Source organism: Protopterus annectens, chromosome 10.part0, assembly GCF_019279795.1.
Source record: "Protopterus annectens isolate FY-2018-M chromosome 10.part0, PAN1.0, whole genome shotgun sequence".
Taxonomy (NCBI): domain Eukaryota; kingdom Metazoa; phylum Chordata; order Ceratodontiformes; family Protopteridae; genus Protopterus; species Protopterus annectens.
This window is the reverse complement of record NC_056744.1, coordinates 344077821-344098774: the sequence shown is the minus strand read 5'-3', so window position 1 is coordinate 344098774 and position 20954 is coordinate 344077821. Positions and strand designations below refer to the sequence as shown.

The window sequence follows — 20954 nt, the reverse complement described above, 5'->3', positions numbered from 1 at the left end:
GCTCAAAGCTGTGTTCCACAGAGCCATGGCTAGTCTGCAGAGAGGATATGAGTGGATTCCCCCCTGCTTGTTTATGTACCACATAACTGTGGTGTTGTCCGTCTTTACCAATAGTTGTCCTGGAAGAATACGGTCTTTGAAGGCTGTCAGAGCATTCTGTACAGCTAACATTTCTTTTTGATTGATATGCAGGTGCATCTGTCTCAGGTTCCATTTGCCCTGAATACACTGCACTGCCCTGCCATGTGAGCCCCCCATGCATAGTCTGATGCGTCTGTTGGGATTTGGGCGGCAGGGGGTAGAGTAAAAGGGGGTCCCTTGTTGTGGTAGCAGGCCTCTGCCCACCAAAGGAACTCTGTCTTCATACAAGGAATGGTAGAAATCATTGTTTCCAGGTCCTGAGAATGTTGACACCATAGACTTTTCAGATACCATTGGAGTTTTGTCATATGCAGTCTTGCATATGGAATTAGTAGAATGCAAGAGGCCATGAACCCCAGGGCTTGCAGTATTTTCCTTGCAGATAGCTGGGGTTTTGTGGCCAATAGTTTGAAGTAGGTTGCCAAATAAACATGTTTCTCTGGAGTGAGGAATGCCATCTGGGAAGTTGTGTTCAAGCTTGCTCCCAGGAATACAATCTGTTGGCAGGGTACTAGGTGAGATTTATTTTCACTGGTGTGTACCCCAGTGAGGTTAGAAGCTTCTTTACGAATGCCAGGTGTGCTAATAGCAAGTCCTGGCTTTCTGCCTGAATCAGACAGTCATCGAAGTATGGGTAAATTTGAATATTTCTCTGCCTGCAAAATGCAATGGCTGGAGCTAGACACTTTGTGAATACCCTGGGTGCAGTAGATAAGCCAAAGGGAAGTGCAGAGAACTGAGCCTGCCCTGAAGCATAGATATTTCCTGCAAGATTCCCTTATTGGGATGTGCAGATAAGTGTCCTTTAAGTCTAGGGTTGCCAGCCATGCATCCTTGGCTAACATAGGAAGAAGCTGTTGAAAAGTTAGCATTTTGACTTTTGGAACTACCAGAAAGGTGTTGAGAATAGAGAGGTCCAGGATAGGGCACCAGGACTGGTCTTTTCTGGGTACCAGAAAAAGTCTTGAATAAAAACCTTGTCCCCTTTGTTCTACTGGGACAGGTTGAACAGCCCGGATACTGAGAAGAGAGAGAACCTGCTATTGGGCCTCCGTCCACTGATTTGGGGGTAGGTCTGGCCAACCACTTGGGGTTAGAAGTGTGTGGAAGTTGAATCTGTATCCTTGGGAGACTATGTTCAAAACCCATTTGTCCTGGGTAACGAGTTCCCAGTTTTTTGAATGCAGGGCGAGCTTTCCTCCTAAGGGAGCAGGTAGTTGAGCACGGCTTGGAAGGGTTAAGGTTAAATCATTGTGCCATTTTTCCATAGGGAGGGTGGCTTACTACTCCCTGCTTTGGAAGTGGGAGCCCCCCAATGCTTAGGTCTGTGTGTAACCTGAGACTGTAGTCTAGGTGGTCTGCTGTTCCTGGGTTTGGACTGAGAAGGCCTGGAAGGGACTGGAAAGGACCAGTTCTTTGAAGGCCAATGCCTACTGAATCTGGAAGGCTGTACTTGTAGGAAATCTTTAACAGTTTGCATAGATTTAGCTTTTTCCTCCATCCTTTTGAGGACTCCTGCTTTGTTGCCAAAAAGGCAGTCTTGGTTTAAGGGAGCATCCAGTAATTTAGCTTTAACATGATCTGGCAAGTTTTGTTCCTTAAGCCAAGCATGCCTTCTAAGTACAGACCCAGTGACAGCAGCCCTGCAAGAAGCTTCTAAAGTGTCAAAACCACATTGCAAAGTATGTTTACCAACTTTTTCTGCAGAATGCATTAAATCTTGCAATTCTTTGTGTTCAGCACAGTCAGGAATCAACATCATTTTCTCTTTAAGTAGTCCCATAATATGCTGCTGATACTTTAACATATGAAACTGGCAATTTAAAGTCCTAATGGCCAAAGTAGCAGAAGCGTATACCTTCTTACCCCATCTGTCAAGGCTCTAGAATCTCTATCAGAAGGGGTAGGATTTTTGGCAGCAGTAGCCTTAATACGTTTTGGTCCTTGGGAAATGGTCTCTGGATTCGCTGAAGGATTCTTGAAGAGAAACTTGTAAGAGTCAGGTACTCTGTAGTACCCATCAGGATTTCTGGGAGCTGGAGGTAAAATGTCTGGGGTAAGGCTAGATTCCAAGAAAGCATCATCTACAATGTCCAGAACAGGAGGGATAGCTAAAGGCCTGTGTTGAGGCAACAGTAAGAATTCCCTAAGTCTCTTTTTGGACTCAAAGTAATCCTGGCTTTCCTAGCGGAAATGCTCCCTAAGTGTATGCAAGGTTTCACTGAAAGAAAGATCTTCTGGAGGGGAAGCAGAGGGAATGGAATCCTCTGCATCAGATTCCTCATAAGTAGATAAGGGCAAATCCTGGTAATCAGAAGGAGCAGAAATATCAGATTCCTGATCAGAAGAATCAGAAAGAAAATCAGTTCTAGGTCTCTAAGAGGGGGAAGGCTGGCTTCCCCTAATTAAGGTAATAAGGTCTTCAGGCATTCTAAGCATTTGTTTTTGAGGCATATGGGCCTGAGCCTGCGGTTTGGTCATCAGTTTTCTAGGCATAGTGTAAGATTTTGGTCTGGATGAAAACAATGGCGTTAGTTTAATATGAATGTCTATAGGCCTGAATACACCCTCAGTAGCCGGTGCCTGTAGAAAGGCTTCGTACCCATCCAAGGTAGAGTCATCCGCAGGTTCCATAGTTGAAGAAGCATCTCGTGCCATACCTGACTCCGAATGGGTCTCAGTAGAGGCCTGCGACTCTGAAGTAGTGGGTATCAGGGGCTGCGAAAGCGCCTCACTGAGTACCGGCGGACTGGCGACTAGCTTAATGGAAGTGTCGTCGGCAGTTTTGGACCTATGCAGTCTGTCTCTGTCTTTATCCTTATGTTTTTTTGGAAGATCGGTAGTCGGATGGCTTAACAAAGCGATTTCTGAGTACACAGATCGAGTACGAAAGTAACTGACTGCAAAAATAGCCCAACGATGAACAGTTCGGGTGTTGAACAAGACACAAAACCGACAGCGAGGGACGTCGTGGTCTGGGCCTAAACAGGGGATGCAGTACGAATGAAAATCTCTGAGGTATTTGCTTTCCACAGCTAAGACAATTGTTAACTTTTACTGACATCGGTTAGAGCAAAAAAAATATCCCCAGTGGTGTACTTATCTTTTTTGAAGACTTCGGGTCTGAAACTCGAAAACTAAAATTTCAGGAGACGGCCGACCGGCACTTGCAAACTGCTTCTGCTTCAGGCACCGCACGGCAAGAAAGACTGATGTAAAGGCGTTGGCTGCATGTTTTATACCCCAGATGACCTGACGTCATGGAAGAAGAGACAGCATCCAACGTAGAAATCGAAGACTCTGGTATTCAGGCCGGCTGAGGGCTACCTGCAGGCAGATAACCCAAATGTGATGACTGCAACAGTGAAATACGAAGAACATCCACAGTGCAAAGTGTGTTTATTTACTTGACTGGCAGATTGCATTAACTATTGTAACTCTAGATTCTGCACAAGCAAGAAAGGAAGACACTTTTTGTTTGAGGAGTTCCAGGGTATGTTGCTGAAATTTTAGTATATGGAACTGGCAATGTAGTGCTTTGATAGCAAGAGCAGCAGAGGTGTATACTTTTTTATCCCATCTGTCTAGTGCTTGGGAATCCCTATCTGAGGGGGTGGGATTCTTAGCAGAGGTTGCTTTAATTCCTTTAGGCCCTTGAGAAATTACCTCAAGGTCAGTAGTAGGATTTTTAAAAAGAAATTTGTGACTCTATAGTACCCGTCTAGTTTTCTGGGTGCAGGAGGGAGGGTGCCAGGAGTCAAACTGGATTCCAGACAAAACATTCTCCACAACATCTAGGACTGGGAGAATGGCCAGGGGTCTGTGCTGTGGAAGATCTAAGAATTCCCTGAGTCTCTTTTTAGACTGAAGGTAGTCCTGATCTTCCCACAGGAAATGCTCCCTTAAAGTATGAAGGGTTTCCCCAAAGAAAAAATCCTCTGGGGGAGAGGCTGAAAGAATGGAATCCTCTGCATCATAATCCTCGTAAGCAGAGAGGTGTTGCATGTCTTCATATTCAGATGCATCAGAGTCATTAGACTCCTGTTCAAACAAAACTACAGGGGACAGATCTCTTTCTTTTGGAAGGGGTAGCTTGGGTTCCACTGATCAGCATAATAAAGTCTTCCGCCATTTTAGGCATTTGAGACTGAGGCAAGGAAGCAGGTGTCTGAGATTGGGTCGTTGGTTTCTTGGGTGTGGTTCGTACCCTGGGCCTAAGAAACTCGGTAGTTTTCAAAAGAACGGTAAATGCGAAAGAAGTCATCGGTTTGTGTCGAGAATCATTAGTGAGAAGTACTTCCTCAGAATCCGATGCCTGCTCAGAGGCTCTGGACTCATCCAAGGGAGAGACAACCACAGGATCCTTAGTTGAAGAAGAGTTTTGCGGCATACCGGACTCCGAAAGGGTCTCAGTAGCAGCCTGCGAATTCACAGAAGTGGGCATCAGGGGCTGCGAAAGTGCCTCACTGAGGACAAGAGAACTGACAACTAGCTTAATGGAAGTGCTGTTGGTAGGTTTGGACCTGTGTGGTCTGTCTCTGTCTTTATCTTTACGTTTTTTCGGAAGATCTGTTATTGGATGGCTTACCGATGCCATATTGGAATTCGAGGACTGTAAGCGAAAATATCTAGCTACAATAAGAGCCCAACGACGTACAGTTCTGGCGTTGAACAAAGCACAGAAGCGACAGTGGGGGACATCGTGGTCTGGTCCTAAGCAAGCGAAGAAGTAAGAATGAAAGTCTCGGTGTGGTATATGCTTTCCACAGGTGAGACAATTGTTAACTTTTTCTGACATCGGTTAGTGCAAGAAAAAAGGATTCCCAATGGGGGGTAGTTAACTTTAGAAGACTTCAGCTTCAGTTCGGAAGATAAAACTCAGGTAGCAGCTGACCGGCACTCATGCAAACTGCTTCTGCTTCAGACTCCAAGGCAAGAAAGACTGATGTAATGACGTTGGCTGCCTTACTTTATACTACTGATGACCTAACGTCAGTCCTGAAGCGACAGCAACCGACGCAGAAATACTAAGCATCTGGTATTCGGGCCGGCCGAGGGCTACCCTGGCAGGGATAACCCAAATGTGATGACTGCAACAGTGAAACATGAAGATCAGAAGATTAGTAAAGCAGAAGGTAAAAAAAAAAAAATAGAAGATGAAGTTATGGAATAACTGCCAAGTGAAGGATTTAGTGTAGGTTACACCACAGCATGACGGAACAATGAGCCACCAAAGTAAGGAGAAACAATTTGCCCTCCCAAGTAAGGAGAAATAGGAGCAGCAGGAGACACCTGAAGAAGAAATATGGACACGGGAATGAAAAAGAGATTTAACATGGTGCAATATGTCTGCAAAGGAGAAAGCAAAACTAATCAATACAAAAAGAGCAGCACCAAAGATATTTGAAGACAAATAAAGGCATCTGGACATGGAAAATTGTACAGTAAAAAAAATAAGAAAACAGAGGAAAAGTAGAAAATAGGATTAGTAATGGAGAAGTTAAAGAAATAGAAACTGAGGTTATGGATTAGCTGCAAAGTAAAGGATTTAGTGTAGAAAATCTAACTTAGATAACATCACAGCAGGATAGAGCAATGTATCCTTAAATTAAGAAGAAACCAGTGGAGTGGGACATAAATATCTGATCAGTTGCCATATGAAGATACTTTGGAGTCTTTCATAGGAAACAAGTACAAACATCCAGTTGAAGTTGCACAGCAAAAGAAGGAACAGTAAACTGTGGCAACTCGAACGCAGTCAAAGTTCTGGAGTGATAGGCCAGTGAGCTCCCATGTGACACAGCAACAGATGACAAAGGATGAAAATGAAGAGAATGGGACACAGGAAGATGCTCTGGAAATGTTTCTAGAATGCCTGCAGGAAACGGAGAACAAAGAATGTGTCCACGGTTTAGAAGAAAATGAGAGTTGCATGATTTAACAGAAACTGACATATTAAGATCAATGAAAGAAATAAAATACAGAAAGTCAACAAAACCTAAAAAGTTAGAAGTTTGATAAAACAAATGAAGACAGTAATTAGGACTGTCCATAGAGACTCATGTGATACAACAGAAGCTGTTGTGTCTTTCGGCTTTTCCCGGTTAGGGGTCGCCACAGCGGAACTCCGGTCCACTAATGATTGGTAGTTGATTTTTACGTGCAGAGTTACCAGCCCTGACACACAACCTTCAATGAAGGTATGCCCATTCAAGCATGTCTCCACGCAGAAGACGCCCTAGCTGAGAATTGAACCGGACAGCGTCTGATTGTGAGGCGACAATGCTACCGCAGCACTACCACCGCGGATATATTACTGTGCAGCTAAATTAATAACAGATAAAGTCTTACCACAAAAACACGGTGTAGTAAGGGAAATGAAGGGGAGAAATCAAATGCCATCACGAAATTATCAAATACAGAAAACTATAAATCAAGACAAGAAGTGCCACTATTAGAAGAGTACAGAAGATAGGTTCATAGGTTCATAGATTAGTACTAGGCTAAGTGCCCTTGTGAGCCATTTTAAGCCTAGCCAATTGCCCCATCTGAGAATCAAACCCTGCACCTTGTGTTTATAAGGTAAACACCTTAACCATTATGCCAACCTCCCACCCCTTTATGCCAACCTCCCACCCCTTTATGCCAACCTCCCACCCCTATGTGGCACAGATCAACAAAAATACTCAAAGATAAACGTGATAAAAGCAATGCGCAGTAACAGAACAGATCAGGATCCACATTGCACTATCATAAATAATAAATTAAAAATATCAGCACAGGCAGAAAAACATAAGATATACAGATAAATATGAAGGAAAAAGAAAAACAGAAGATATACATATAAATATGAAGGAAAAGTACAAAACAAGCAATTTATTGATGATGCAAAAAAGATTTATACAGACTTGGGAAACAAGGCAAAAGAAACTGAAATACCACCAAAAAAGAAGAAATAGATGCATTTTGGAGAAATATCTATGAAGATCCTGTGGAACATAAAGATGCTATATGGATAGAAAAAGTAAAAGTAGTAGTTTGAACATTCAGGATACGAAATGGTGTGAAATACTGGCCAGAGAGACTGAAACAAGTTAAGAAAAGCTCCTAATTGGAAAACCCCAGGCCCAGATGCAGTACCTAACTTCTGGTTAAAAGTATTAACATCTTTACACGAAGATTTAGCTGCGCGTAAGAACTATTTACATGCGCACCCTGACCAGACACCAGCCTGACTAACAGGAAAAACAATGCTCCTACTTAACAGCGAACCTGCAAGCTAAAAAACTATACACCAATAACTTGCCTTCCGACGATGTATAAACTATACAATGGAATTGATGCCGACAGTTTATAGCCATTTGGAAGAAAAATCATGGCAATAGAACAAATGGGTAATAAAAGAAAGGCATATGGAATAAATCATTTGTTGTTAAATTCATAATGGACAACTGTAAAAATGGGAAGAATTCAAGTATGGCATGGATAGACTATAAAAAAAAGCATTTGACAGTACCCCACATTCATGGATAAAAGAGCGTTTAAAAATGTATAAGATACATTCCAGACTGCTCAATTACATTACAGTGACCATAAAACAGTGGCAAACCACTTTGCAGTTAAGCCATGATAAAGGACAAATTATAGGTTCATAGGCTAGTACTAAGCTAACTGCCCTTGCGAGCCATTTTAAGCCTAGCCAATTATCCCTTGTGAGACTCAAACCCTGTACCTTGTGTTTGTAAGGTAAACACCTTAACCATTAGGACACCCTCCCTCCCAAGATATACATTATTCCAGTGTTAAAAATTCAAAGGGGGATATTCCAGGGTGACTCTCTGTCACCGCTGCTATTTTGTCTTGCTCTTAACCCAATAAGTTGTCTACTGAACAGATTAGGTCATGGCTAAAATTAGGCTCCCAGAAAACAACAAAGTGTAAAGACTTACCTTCTTTTTGTAGATGATTTAAACCTATATTTCATAGGATGAGGAACCACAAACTGCAAATGGTCAAAACTTTTTCAGATGATATAAGAATGTCATTTGGTCTTGATAAATGTGCAAAAGCAACCTTTAAAGCAGGAAAACTGCAGCACCAAGAAAACATCAGTTTGGGACAGGAATCTGATATAAAGAACTTGAGCAAGAGGGAGTGTATAAATATTTGGGAACTAATGAAGGATCAACAAGAAAACATGAACAAATGTGAATAAAACTTAGTAAGAAATATTTTAGAAGACCTAAATTAATATTGAAAAAAGCGCTAACATCTAGGAACAAAGTCCAAGCTATAAACCGATTTGCTCTTCCTGTCCTAACTTACAGTTTTGGAGTGACTGACTGGCCCCAAAAAGTGTTGGACAGATTAGATACAAAAACAAGAAGGATGCTTCATGCTCACCAAATGATTTATTAAAAAAAAAAAAAAAAAATCAGTCCATACCAAGATTATATATTCCCCATTCTGAAGGGGGTATGGGCCTCCTCAAAACTGATTACATGTATAGATCTGCAATCATGGGACTGCATACATATCTGCTGACCTCAGAAGATCCAAATGAAGTGAAAGTTTTAAAACATAAGGAGAATACGTCTAAGATGACTTCCCTGCTTAGTTTTGCAGAAGCATATCAGCGTCAAGCAGAAATGGAAATCAAACCAGAAGTAGACAAAAATCAGGCAGCAAATGAATGTGCCAAAAACAAAAGAAAGAATATAAGCGGAAGGATCAGATGAGAAAACAAGAAATGTGGAAAATGCATAAATATAGTTGCAAGTATAGAAAACTCTTGGAACAACCCCCTGTTGATCAGGATCGGATGCAGGAATGGTTAAGGAGAGGTGAATTCAAACCAAAAGACGAAAGGTAAATATTGGCGGGCCAAGATAGTAGACTACGTACACATTGATTTACAAAGTCCGCTGAACATGTAGGCGAAACAGACAAATGTAGGTTTTGTAAAACCGAACTGGAAACAGTCACACACCTCACTGCTGGTTGTGACATACTAATGGCAGGACTATATACTGAAAGGCATAATGACATGCCTAGACTATTGCATTGGGGACTGTGCAAACATTATATGACTGAAGAAGCTGAAAAACACTGGAAATATGAGCCACAAAACATCATACAAAATTATGAAGTTTATATCACATGGGATCATCCATTACCTACAGTTCAAAAAATAGATGCATGAAAAGTAGATATATCAGTCCATGAAAAGAAGACAAAAGTATCATCGATCATTGAAACTACTACACTCAGTGACTACAGTGTCTTACGTACAGAGAGACAAAAAGTCACAACATACCACGATTTGCAGGCAGAAACAAGGGCAATGGGGAAGAAAGATATCCTGACAGTTCCAGTAGTAGTAGGAGCAATGGGTCTTATAAAAAAAATTAAATTCTACTTAGATATGTTACCAGTACATGGAACTCAATGTGAATTGCAGGAGGAGTCATTACTGGGCGCACTGTGGGTGCTGAGAAGAGCACTTCTGGCCGACATCAAACACTGGAACAACACTAATTTCATGAACTTTAATCGTACATTGATTTAGGAATGGGGTCCATTCTGGTTATGGTATTAGAAACCCAAAAGACTTGGGAGAAGTTAAAAGGGAGAAGCTACCTTGTGCATTAGTATCATGTGACCCACACACAGCTCTGACAAGATCTTGTGCATTAGTGTCATGTGACCCACACACAGCTCTGACAAGATCTTGTGCATTAGTGTCATGTGACCCACACACAGCTCTGACAAGATCTTGTGCATTAGTGTCATGTGACCCACACACAGCTCTGACAAGATCTTGTGCATTAGTGTCATGTGACCCACACACAGCTCTGACAAGATCTTGTGCATTAGTGTCATGTGACCCACACACAGCTCTGACAAGATCTTGTGCATTAGTATCATGTGACCCACACACAGCTCTGACAAGATCTTGTGCATTAGTATCATGTGACCCACACACAGCTCTGACAAGATCTTGTGCATTAGTATCATGTGACCCACACACAGCTCTGACAAGATCTTGTGCATTAGTATCATGTGACCCACACACAGCTGACAAGATCTTGTGCATTAGTATCATGTGACCCACACACAGCTCTGACAAGATCTTGTGCATTAGTATCATGTGACCCACACACAGCTCTGACAAGATCTTGTGCATTAGTATCATGTGACCCACACACAGCTCTGACAAGATCTTGTGCATTAGTATCATGTGACCCACACACAGCTCTGACAAGATCTTGTGCATTAGTATCATGTGACCCACACACAGCTCTGACAAGATCTTGTGCATTAGTATCATGTGACCCACACACAGCTCTGACAAGATCTTGTGCATTAGTATCATGTGACCCACACACAGCTCTGACAAGATCTTGTGCATTAGTATCATGTGACCCACACACAGCTCTGACAAGATCTTGTGCATTAGTATCATGTGACCCACACACAGCTCTGACAAGATCTTGTGCATTAGTATCATGTGACCCACACACAGCTCTGACAAGATCTTGTGCATTAGTATCATGTGACCCACACACAGCTCTGACAAGATCTTGTGCATTAGTATCATGTGACCCACACACAGCTCTGACAAGATCTTGTGCATTAGTATCATGTGACCCACACACAGCTCTGACAAGATCTTGTGCATTAGTATCATGTGACCCACACACAGCTCTGACAAGATCTTGTGCATTAGTATCATGTGACCCACACACAGCTCTGACAAGATCTTGTGCATTAGTATCATGTGACCCACACACAGCTCTGACAAGATCTTGTGCATTAGTATCATGTGACCCACACACAGCTCTGACAAGATCTTGTGCATTAGTATCATGTGACCCACACACAGCTCTGACAAGATCTTGTGCATTAGTATCATGTGACCCACACACAGCTCTGACAAGATCTTGTGCATTAGTATCATGTGACCCACACACAGCTCTGACAAGATCTTGTGCATTAGTATCATGTGACCCACACACAGCTCTGACAAGATCTTGTGCATTAGTATCATGTGACCCACACACAGCTCTGACAAGATCTTGTGCATTAGTATCATGTGACCCACACACAGCTCTGACAAGATCTTGTGCATTAGTATCATGTGACCCACACACAGCTCTGACAAGATCTTGTGCATTAGTATTACAACCCCTCCCCAATCACTCAGTCTCCAGTGAGAAAAACCCTACTTCTTACACTTCTGATGTCTTTTCTCTGGGTTTGTTGTGATGTCTCTTTCCCTGTAAGAGCTCAAAAAAGTACAGCTGTGTACCTACCATAAATGTAGATGTTCAAGTGTATTCACTGTTGCAGTCATTACACTTGGGTTATCCTGCTGGCAGGCTACCCGCAGTCGGCCTGAATACCAAAGTCTAGGTCCGGCGTCGGTTGCTGTCGCCTCTTCCCTGACGTCAGTGCACCAGGGGTATAAAAGATACAGCCAACGCCATTTTCTTCAGTTTTTCTTGCCCCAGATGTCAGGTGCCCCCAAATAGGTAGGCTAAAAATTATGCATGCACTAAAATAAACATTTCCTTCATCTGCAAGCAAATACACCACATAGGTTGTATAGGATAGAGTAGTACAGATAAGTCCCAGCAAAGAAAAGGGGGATGGAGGGTGGGTAATCTGGACTGCAACAGTGAATACACTCTAATATCTACATTTATGGTAGGTACACAACTGTACTATGTTCATCGTGTTTCACTGTTGCAGTCATTACACTTGGGTTGAATCCCAAAGCTGAGGTTGGGCGGCTGGGTCTAAATAGGATTAGGAGTGGCTATAAGGCCCTGCAGAACTGCAGTGGCAAAGCCTGCGCTGGATTTAGAGTAGAGAAGTAAGTGGTAGTGCTTGGTAAAAGTGTGCACTGAACTCCAAGTTGCAGCCTCTAAAATGTCTTTGGTTGGTACTCCTCTGAGGAAGGCTGCTGAAATGGCTGCTGCTCTGGTTGAATGTGGCCTAATGCCCTTAGGCACTGGTTTGCCATGTTGTGAATAGCAGAAACGAATGCAGTGGCCTATCCATTTTGAAATAGTCTGCTTTGAGATAGGCTTTCCTTGTGATCCTGCAGCATATGCTACTAAGAGTTGCTCAGTCTTTCTGAAAGCTTTAGTTCTGTCCAAATAGAAGCGTAGCTGTCTGTGTATGTCCAAAGAATGTAGGAGTCTCTCACCCTTATTCTGTGGGTTTGGATAAAAAGTAGGCAAATGAATGGTTTGGTTAAGTGCCACATTGGACACCACCTTAGGCATAAATGTCGGGTTCATCCTCAGAGAAACCCTGTCTGGATGGAAAATGATAAAAGGTTCCACAGCCATGAGTACCTGTAACTCTGAGACTCGTCTTGCAGAGGTTATTGCAAGGAGCAGAGCTGTTTTCCAAGATAAGAACTTTATTCCATCTGTATTGGCTGGCTCAAAAGGTGGCAGTGTGAGTTTTTCCAAGACATAATTGAGGTCCCATGCAGGTACTGGTGCTCTCCTTGGAGGTCTTATGTTTTTGGCCCCTCTGAGGTACTGCCTTAGCAACGGATGAGAAAAAATAGGTGGTTCCGTATTGTAATGAGCTGAAATGGCAGAGGCATGGATTTTAATTGATGAAAAGGATAGGCCTTTGGTCCAGCATCTCAGTTAGGTATTGTAAAATCTGAGGAATATTTGGTACAAACGTGTCAATTCCTTGCGCCTGGTTCCAAGCACAGAATCTTTTCCATTTTTCTGCATACGATTTTCTGGTACTGGGCCTCCTGGCCTCCAAAATAACATCCATCACTGCTTTAGAGAGAGGTGTGTTCTGAATGGTTACATTATCCGCCATGTTGCCAGATTTAGGGTTCGGATTTGGCTATGCAGGATCTGATTGTTTCATTGGGTCAGTAAGTGAGGAATTAGAGGCAATGTCCAGGCTGGGCCTTTAGACAAGCTCTTTAGGATTGGGTACCAGTGCTTGCGGGGACAGTCTGGAGCAATCAGAATCATTTTTGGCTTCTCTTGTCTGACCTTTAGGAGTACCTTGGGGAGGAGAGCAGAGGAGGAAAGGCATATACTGTTAGGGTTTTCCAGCTGAATGATAGAGCATCCACTTTCCATGCTTGCTTGTGATAAGTCCTTGTGCAGAATCTCTGTAGTTGGCAGTTGTGAGGGGAGGCAAATAGATCTATGTCTGGCCATCCCCATTTCTTTATTATCATGCTGAAGACTTGTGGATCCAGTTTCCACTTGTGGGGATCTGTGAGGTTTCTGCTCAGTTCGTTTGCCAGAGTATTTTTCTTTCCTGGCAGGAATTGTGCTTGCAGGTGTACTTGATAAGTCAATGCTGTGTCCCACAAAGTCATGGCTTGTCTGCAGAGGGTGTAGGAATGTGTGCCTCCCTGCTTATTTATGTACCACATGACTGTAGTATTGTCCATCCTTATCAGTAGTCCTGGATGAAGTAGATCCTTGAAAGCTGTCAGGGCATTCTCAACGGCTAGCATCTCTTTTTGATTGGTATGAAGATGCATTTGGCTTGTGGGCCATGTGCCCTGAATACACTTTCCTGCCATGTGGGCCCCCCAGGCATAATCTGATGCATCTGTTGTTATTGACTGCCTGGCTGTGGGTAGGGTGAATGGCTGTCCCTGGTTGTGGTGACAGGCCTGTGCCCACCATCGAAACTCCTGTTGCAGGCAAGGAATGAGGGTAATTAATGTTTCCAGGCTATGACAATGTTGAGTCCAAACACTTTTTAGATACCACTGTAGTTTCCTCATATGCAGTCTGGCATATGGAATTAGCAGAATGCAGGATGCCATGAAGCCCAAAGCCTGCAGAATTTTTCTTGCAGAGAACTGGGTCTTTGTTGCCAACATTTTGAAGTAAGAAATCAGTTGCCTTTGTTTGTCTGGCGTGAGATAAGCCATCTGGGCAGTTGTATTTAAGCTTGCACCCAGGAATATTATCTCTTGAGAGGGTACTAGTTTTGATTTCTTTTTGTTTACTGTGTACCCTAGGCAAATTAATAATCTTTTTACAAACGCCAGATGCTTTAGTAGAATGTCCTTGTTCTCTGCTTGAATAAGGCAATCGTCCAAGTAAGGATATATTTGAATTCCTCTTTGTCTGCAAAATGCAATTACTGGTGCCAGACATTTTGTGAAGACCCTGGGCGCAGTAGATAAGCCAAAGGGCAGTGCAGAGAATTGGTAGTGCATTGAGCCAGCTATGAATCTGAGGTATCTTCTGCAAGATTGTCTGACTGGGATATGCAGGTATGCCTCTTTTAGGTCCAAAGTTACAAGCCAAGCCTTCTTGCCCAGCATGGGCAGGAGCTGCTGCAGAGTCAACATTTTGAATTTTGGAACATCCAGAAATGTATTTAGAATAGACAGGTCCAGTATTGGTCTCCAGGCTTTGTCCTTTCTGGGTACCAAGAAAAGTCTTGAGTAAAAACCTTGTCCCTGCTCTTGCTGTGGTACTTGCTGAATGGCCCTCATGTCCATGAGGGATGAAACTTGTTTTTGTGTCTCTGCCCATTGATTCTGTGGCAAGTCTGACATACCTTTTGCCCTTGGCAGGGTGTGAAAATGGAACCTGTAGCCCTGGGACACTATATTCAAGACCCATTTGTCCTGGGTGATCATGTGCAAATTGTGAGAAAAAAGTGCTAGTTTTCCCCCTAAGGGGGCTGCCAAAAGATAAGTGATTGGTGCTGGCAGAGGAAAGTAATTGGGTCTGTTTCCTGTATGGCTGTGATTTGTCTTCTCCGCTTTTGGAGGTAGAAGCGCCCCACTGTTTAGGCCTGTATGAGCCCTGGGGCTGGGAACTGCCTCTAGGGCGTCTGTATCTGCCTCTTTGTGGCCTGTCTGACACTGGACAGGACCAATTCTTTGTAGGCCAGTTCCTGCTAAATCTGGGTGGCTGTACCTGTAAGAAATCCTTTACTGTTTGCATAGATTTCGCTTTACCCTCCATTTTCTTCAGCACCTCCTCTGCTTTAACACCAAATAAAGTATCATGCTGTAATGGAGCATCTAATAATTTTGCTTTAACATGATCAGGCAGATTCTGTTCCTTTAACCAAGCATGCCTCCTAATGACAGAACCCGTAACTGCTTCCCTGCAAGAGGCCTCCAGAGAATCATAACCACATTGTAATATATGCTTTCCCACTTGTTCAGTTGCATGCAATAAATCCTGCATTTCCTTATTTTCTGCACAATCAGAATTTGACAACATTTTCTGTTTTAGCAGTGATATTAAGTATTGCTGATATTTAAGCATATGGAATTGACAGTTTAAAGCCCTTACAGCCAAAGTAGCAAAAGTGTAAACCTTTTTTCCCCCCATCTGTCTAGTGCCCTTGAATCCCTATCAGAGGGGATAGGGTTTTTTGCAGTAGAAGTCTTGACCCCTTTGGGACCCTGAGAAATAGTTTCTGGGTCAGCAGCAGGGTTTTATAAAGAAATTTATGTGAATCTGGAACCCTGTAATATCTGTCTGGTTTAACAGGGGCAGGGGGTAAAGAGTCAGGAGAAAGGCTGGACTCTGAAAATACATCATTTACAATGTCCAACACAGGAGGAATAGCCAGAGGCCTGTGCTGAGGTAGTAGTAGAAAATCTCTAAACCTTTTCTTAGATTCTGAGTAGTCTTGGCTCTCCTAGTGGAAGTGCTCCCTCATGGTATGCAGGGTTTCCCCAAAAGAATAATCCTCAGGTGGTGAGGCTGAAGGGATAGATTCTTCAGCTCAGAATTCTCATAAGGAGGAAAAGAGTATTCCTGTTCAGAAGAGGAGTCAGAGGAAATAGAAACCTGATCAGAAGATTCATATTCTGTCTCTTGCCTAGGCCTCTTGTCAGGAGGAGGATGGGAACCCCTGATCAAAGTAATTAGGTCTTCGGCCATTTTGAGCATCTGTTTTTTAGGCACGGAAGTCTGTCCAGGAGAATGCTGTACTTGTTTCTTTGTCTTTGGAACTGCTTTAGTCTTTGCTTTGGAAGCTGAAGTAGGCTTTACATATAAAGGTGTAGGTCTGAAAACACCCTCAGAAGCCGATGCCTGCTCAGCGGCTCCGGACCCATCTGAGGGAATAGTTTCCGAGTGTCCAATACCTTGAGTATCCAGAGGCCTAGCTGGCTCCATGTGGAAGTTGTCAGCGGCCTGTGGCTCTGAGGTAGCGGGAGTCAGGGGCTGCGAAAGCGCCTCACTGAGAACCGGCGAACGGCTTAGCGGAAGCCTCGTCGTCGGTTTTGGACCTCGGATGCCTAACCTTTTCTTTTTCCTTGCGCTTTTTATAAACTCCGGTCATCGGCTGTTCCGTGGCATTATATAATTGAATCTTCGGCCAAAGTAATGAAAAGCAAAATCGTACCGACGCTTAATAGTGCGTTGGTTAAATATAGCACAAAACCGACAGCTAGCAACGTTGTGATTAGGGCCTAGGCAAGGAATACAGTAAGAATAAAAATCCTTATGAGGTATTTGCTTCCCACAAGAAATACAATTGTTAACTTTTTTGGACATCTGTCTGGAGCAAGAAAAAAAGTTTCCCCAACGGGGTACTTAGCTTTAATAAAGTCTTCAGATCTGAAATTCGTTTTTGAAAATCTCAGGAGTCGGCCGACTGGCACTTGTGAACTGCTTTTGCTTCGGGCACCGCGCAAGAAAGACTGAAGAAAATGGCATCGGCTGCATCTTTTACACCCCTGGCGCACTGACGTCAGGGAAGAGGCGACAGCAACCAATGCCGGACCTAGACTTTGGAATTCAGGCTGACTGCGGGTAGCCTGCCAGCAGGATAACCCAAGTGTAATGACTGCAACAGTGAAACACAATGACCATCTTTAATTTTATTTATACCTTACATTTCCCTAGGCCCAGCTTTCTGACAGGAATTCCAGGTCATAACAATATGCAGTGTAATACAAATTACAGTTCAAGTGATGAGAAGATTACACTTCTTAACAGGCTTTTGAAACTTAAACACACCATACTCAAGGAGTGATCCGAATACAGCCTTGCAGAGTATCAATTACAAGTAGAAATATTAAGTCTCATAACCTCAGTTCACACTTAATTTGAGTCCTGCTCATTTGATCCACACACTGTTAAAGTCACTGTATTCAGTACTACACTGCTTGGTCTACACAATTTAATTCTCTGCATGACTAACCCTCTTGTAACATACATCACAGAAGGGAATTACTTACTTCCAAAGCACATGAAAAGGCAGAAGAGAACGGGATAGAAAAATCCAAAGCACACTGCCAAGACGTACTCATGAACTACAGCAGAGACTGTGAACACAGACAGCATGGCTGCAGCACGGAACCGATTTCCAGACACCTGCGAAAGAGATAAAGGTACAAATTAATCAAGAAAGTTGTCACACATGTTGACTTTGACATTCTGACTCATTGGATCCCACCACCTACAATATCTCTTCTGCAGAAAGATCCATATGAGTACAGTACATCTCAGCAGGAGCAATGCAGGTACTAAGTAGGGTTCTAGCAGGGTTCTCAGCTGTTATACTGACAACCATCATTCATGACAAGCAAATAGAGAAACAACTGGGCTTGAAAAGAACTCCTGCTCTTGCCTGGAACATGGGGAAAGTACAGTTTTGTACCTACCATAAATGTAGATGTCCGATAGGTATGCATCTGCAGTCCTTACATATGGGTTGTCCTGCCTCAGGCAGCCCTTCGGTCGGCCGGATTCCAAAGTCTGGGTCCGGCGTCGGCTGATGTCACCCTCTCACCGACATCAGAGCGCCTGGGGTATAAAAGCATCAGCCGACGCCATCTTTCTCAGTTTTTCTTGCCCCAGATGCCAGGTGCCCTCTAAGGAAGGCTAAATTTGGAGAGATGCAAAAAATTCCAAACATGCACAGTAATATAAAACAAATACACCATAATAGATAACCCCAGCTAGCTATAAAAGGGAGAAGTACCCAGGAAATACCACAGAGGGGAAGGAGGGAGGGTAAACCTGACTGCAGATGCATACCTATCGGACATCTACATTTATGATAGGTACAAAACTGTACTATGTCCTTCAAGGATGCATCTGCAGTCCTTACATATGGGTAGAATACCATAGCCAAGCTGGGGGTGGTAGGATCTAAGAAAAGGATGGTGTAGCTAAAATGCCCTGCAGGACTGCTGTAGCAAAGCCTGCTCTGGATCTGGAATATAAGGGTAAGTTGTAATGCTTGGAAAATGTATGCACGGAGCTCCATGTAGCAGCTTCTAAAATGTCCTTGGTAGCCACCCCTCTTAAGAAGGCTGTGGAGGTGGCTGTGGCTCTGGTGGAATGAGGTCTAATGTTAGCTGGCACAGTTTTGCCATGAAAAGAGTAACAGAATCGAATGCAATTCCCAATCCATTTTGAAATTGTCTGTTTGGAAATTGCTTTTCCTTGTACTCCAGCAGCATATGCTACAAATAGCTGGTCAGTTTTTCTGTAAGTCTTAGTTCTGTCCAAGTAGTAGCGCAACTGTCTGTGAATGTCCAGGGTATGCAGAAGTTTCTCCCCTTTGTTTTGTGGATTAGGAAAGAAGGTAGGCAGGTGAATAGCTTGGTTCAGTGAGACCCTGGATACCACCTTTAGCATGAATGAAGGATTGGTTCTCAATGAGACTCTGTCCTGATGAAAAATAAGAAATGGTTGTACTGCCATGAGGGCCTGCAACTCAGATACTCTTCTTGCTGAGGTTATGGCCAGAAGGAAGGCAGTCTTCCAAGACAGGAACTGTAGTTCTGAAGATGCTGCTGGCTCAAAGGGAGGTAGAGTTAATTTTTCCAACATGAAGTTAAGGTCCCATGTAGGCACTGGTGGTTTCCTTGGAGGATTGATGTTTTTAATTCCCCTTAGAAACTGCCTCAGTTGAGTGGATGAGAGAAGACAGGTGGATCAGTATTGTATTCTGCTGAAATTGCTGAAGCATGAATTTTTATGGAAGAGTAAGAAAGGCCATTGTGGAGCATTTCTGCCAAGTATTCCAGGATATGTGCCATGTTGATCACTGTCGCATCTAGGCCCTTTGTGGTGCTCCAAGTGCGAAATCTTTTCCATTTTGTTGAATATGCCTTTCTTGTGGAAGGCCGGCGAGCTTCCATGATGATGTCCCTCACTGTCTTGGATAGCTTATCCTGGTGAGGAGTCAAGGTATTCTCCAGGCTGTCAGCTGCAGGGTTTTCAGGCTGGAGTGCAGAGTTTTGTAATTGTGCTGTGTCAGAAGAAGTGGCCATTGTGGTAGAGGCCACGGTTTTGTGCGTGACATGCTCCTTAACAGTGGGTACCAGTGCTGCCTCGGCCAGTCCGGAGCTATCAGAATCACTTTTGGCTGCTCTGTCCTGATTTTCAGTAAGACCTTGGTCATTAATGGAAGAGGTGGGAATGCGTACACTGTTAGAGTATTCCAGCTGAAAGAGAGGGCGTCCACTTTCCATGCTTGTGGGTGGTATGTCCTTGAGCAGAATTTCTTCAGCTGATGGTTGTGGTGGGAGGCAAAAAAATCTATGTCCGGCCTCCCCCATGATTGTGTTATCTGAAGGAAGATGTTTGGATGCAGCATCCATTCGTGTGGATCCATGATATTTCTGCTTAGGCTGTCCGCCGGTGTATTGTCCTTTCCTGGCACAAACTGGGATTGCAGCTCTATATTGAGTTTTAGGGAAAGTTCCCAGAGATTCATTGCCAGCCTGCAAAGAGGGTAGGAATGGGTACCTCCTTGCTTGTTTATGTACCACATAACTGTGGTATTGTCTGTCCTTATTAGCAGGTGGCCTTGATGCAGAAAGTCTTTGAAGGCCTCAATTGCATGTATCACTGCCAGCATTTCCTTTTGGTTTATGTGCATGCGCAATTCTTTCTGTGACCATAGTCCTTGGATGCATCTGCCCTCCATGTGTGCTCCCCATCCATGGTCTGAAGAGTCCATTGTAATGGTTTGGCTGGTTATTGGTTTGCTGAAGGGCAGACCCCTGTTTGACTGGCTTGCTTGAGCCCACCACAGAAATTCCTTTTGAAGGCATGGAATGAGTGGTACAAAACTTCTAGGCTGTGACTGTGTTGAGACCATAAACTCCTTAGGTACCATTGTAGTTTCCTCATATGCAGCCTTGCTTGTGGAATCAGAAGAATGCAAGATGCCATGTAACCCAGGGCCTGCAGGATTTTCCTTGCAGTCAGCTGAGTTTGTTTTGTCAGATTTTCGAAGTAATCCGGTAGTTGTCTTTGTTTTTCTTCTGTGAGAAAAGCCATTTGGGTGGTTGTATCTAGTTTCGCACCCAGAAAAGTTATTCTTTGGGATGGAACAAGTCTTGATTTGTGAATGATGACTGTGTATCCCAAGGCCTGAAGTAGGCGGATGACATAATTCAAGTGTTTTACCAAAGTTTGCTGGCTGTCCGCTTGTATAAGGCAGTCGTCCAGATATGGGTATATTTGAATCCCCTGAAGTCTGCAGTGTGCAATTACTGATGCCAGGCATTTTGTGAATACTCTGGGCGCAGTAGATAAGCCAAAGGGCAATGCTGAGAATTGATAATGCTCTGAACCTGCAAGAAATCTGAGGTGTCTTCTGCAACTTTGTCTGATAGGGACATGCAGGTATGCCTCCTTGAGGTCTAGAGTTACCAGCCAAGACCCCTTGCCCAGCATGAGAAGGAGTTGCTGTAGGGTCAGCATTTTGAATTTTGGCACAATGAGATAAGTATTCAGTGCGGACAAGTCGAGAATAGGCCTCCATTGTTTTTCTTTTCTTGGGACAAGAAATAGTCTGGA

At 43.5% G+C, this 20954-nt stretch overlaps 1 protein-coding gene across 3 annotated transcripts in view; it reads right to left on the bottom strand.

The window, feature by feature from the left end:
• Positions 1-20954, bottom strand: part of SOAT1 (sterol O-acyltransferase 1) — a 1410727-nt gene that overhangs the window by 134421 nt on the left and 1255352 nt on the right. For all 3 annotated transcript variants that reach the window (XM_044085246.1, XM_044085245.1, XM_044085244.1), the window contains exon 14: positions 17372-17507. In XM_044085246.1, the coding sequence (XP_043941181.1) occupies positions 17372-17507 (136 nt within the window). The remainder of the gene's footprint in view (positions 1-17371; positions 17508-20954) is intronic.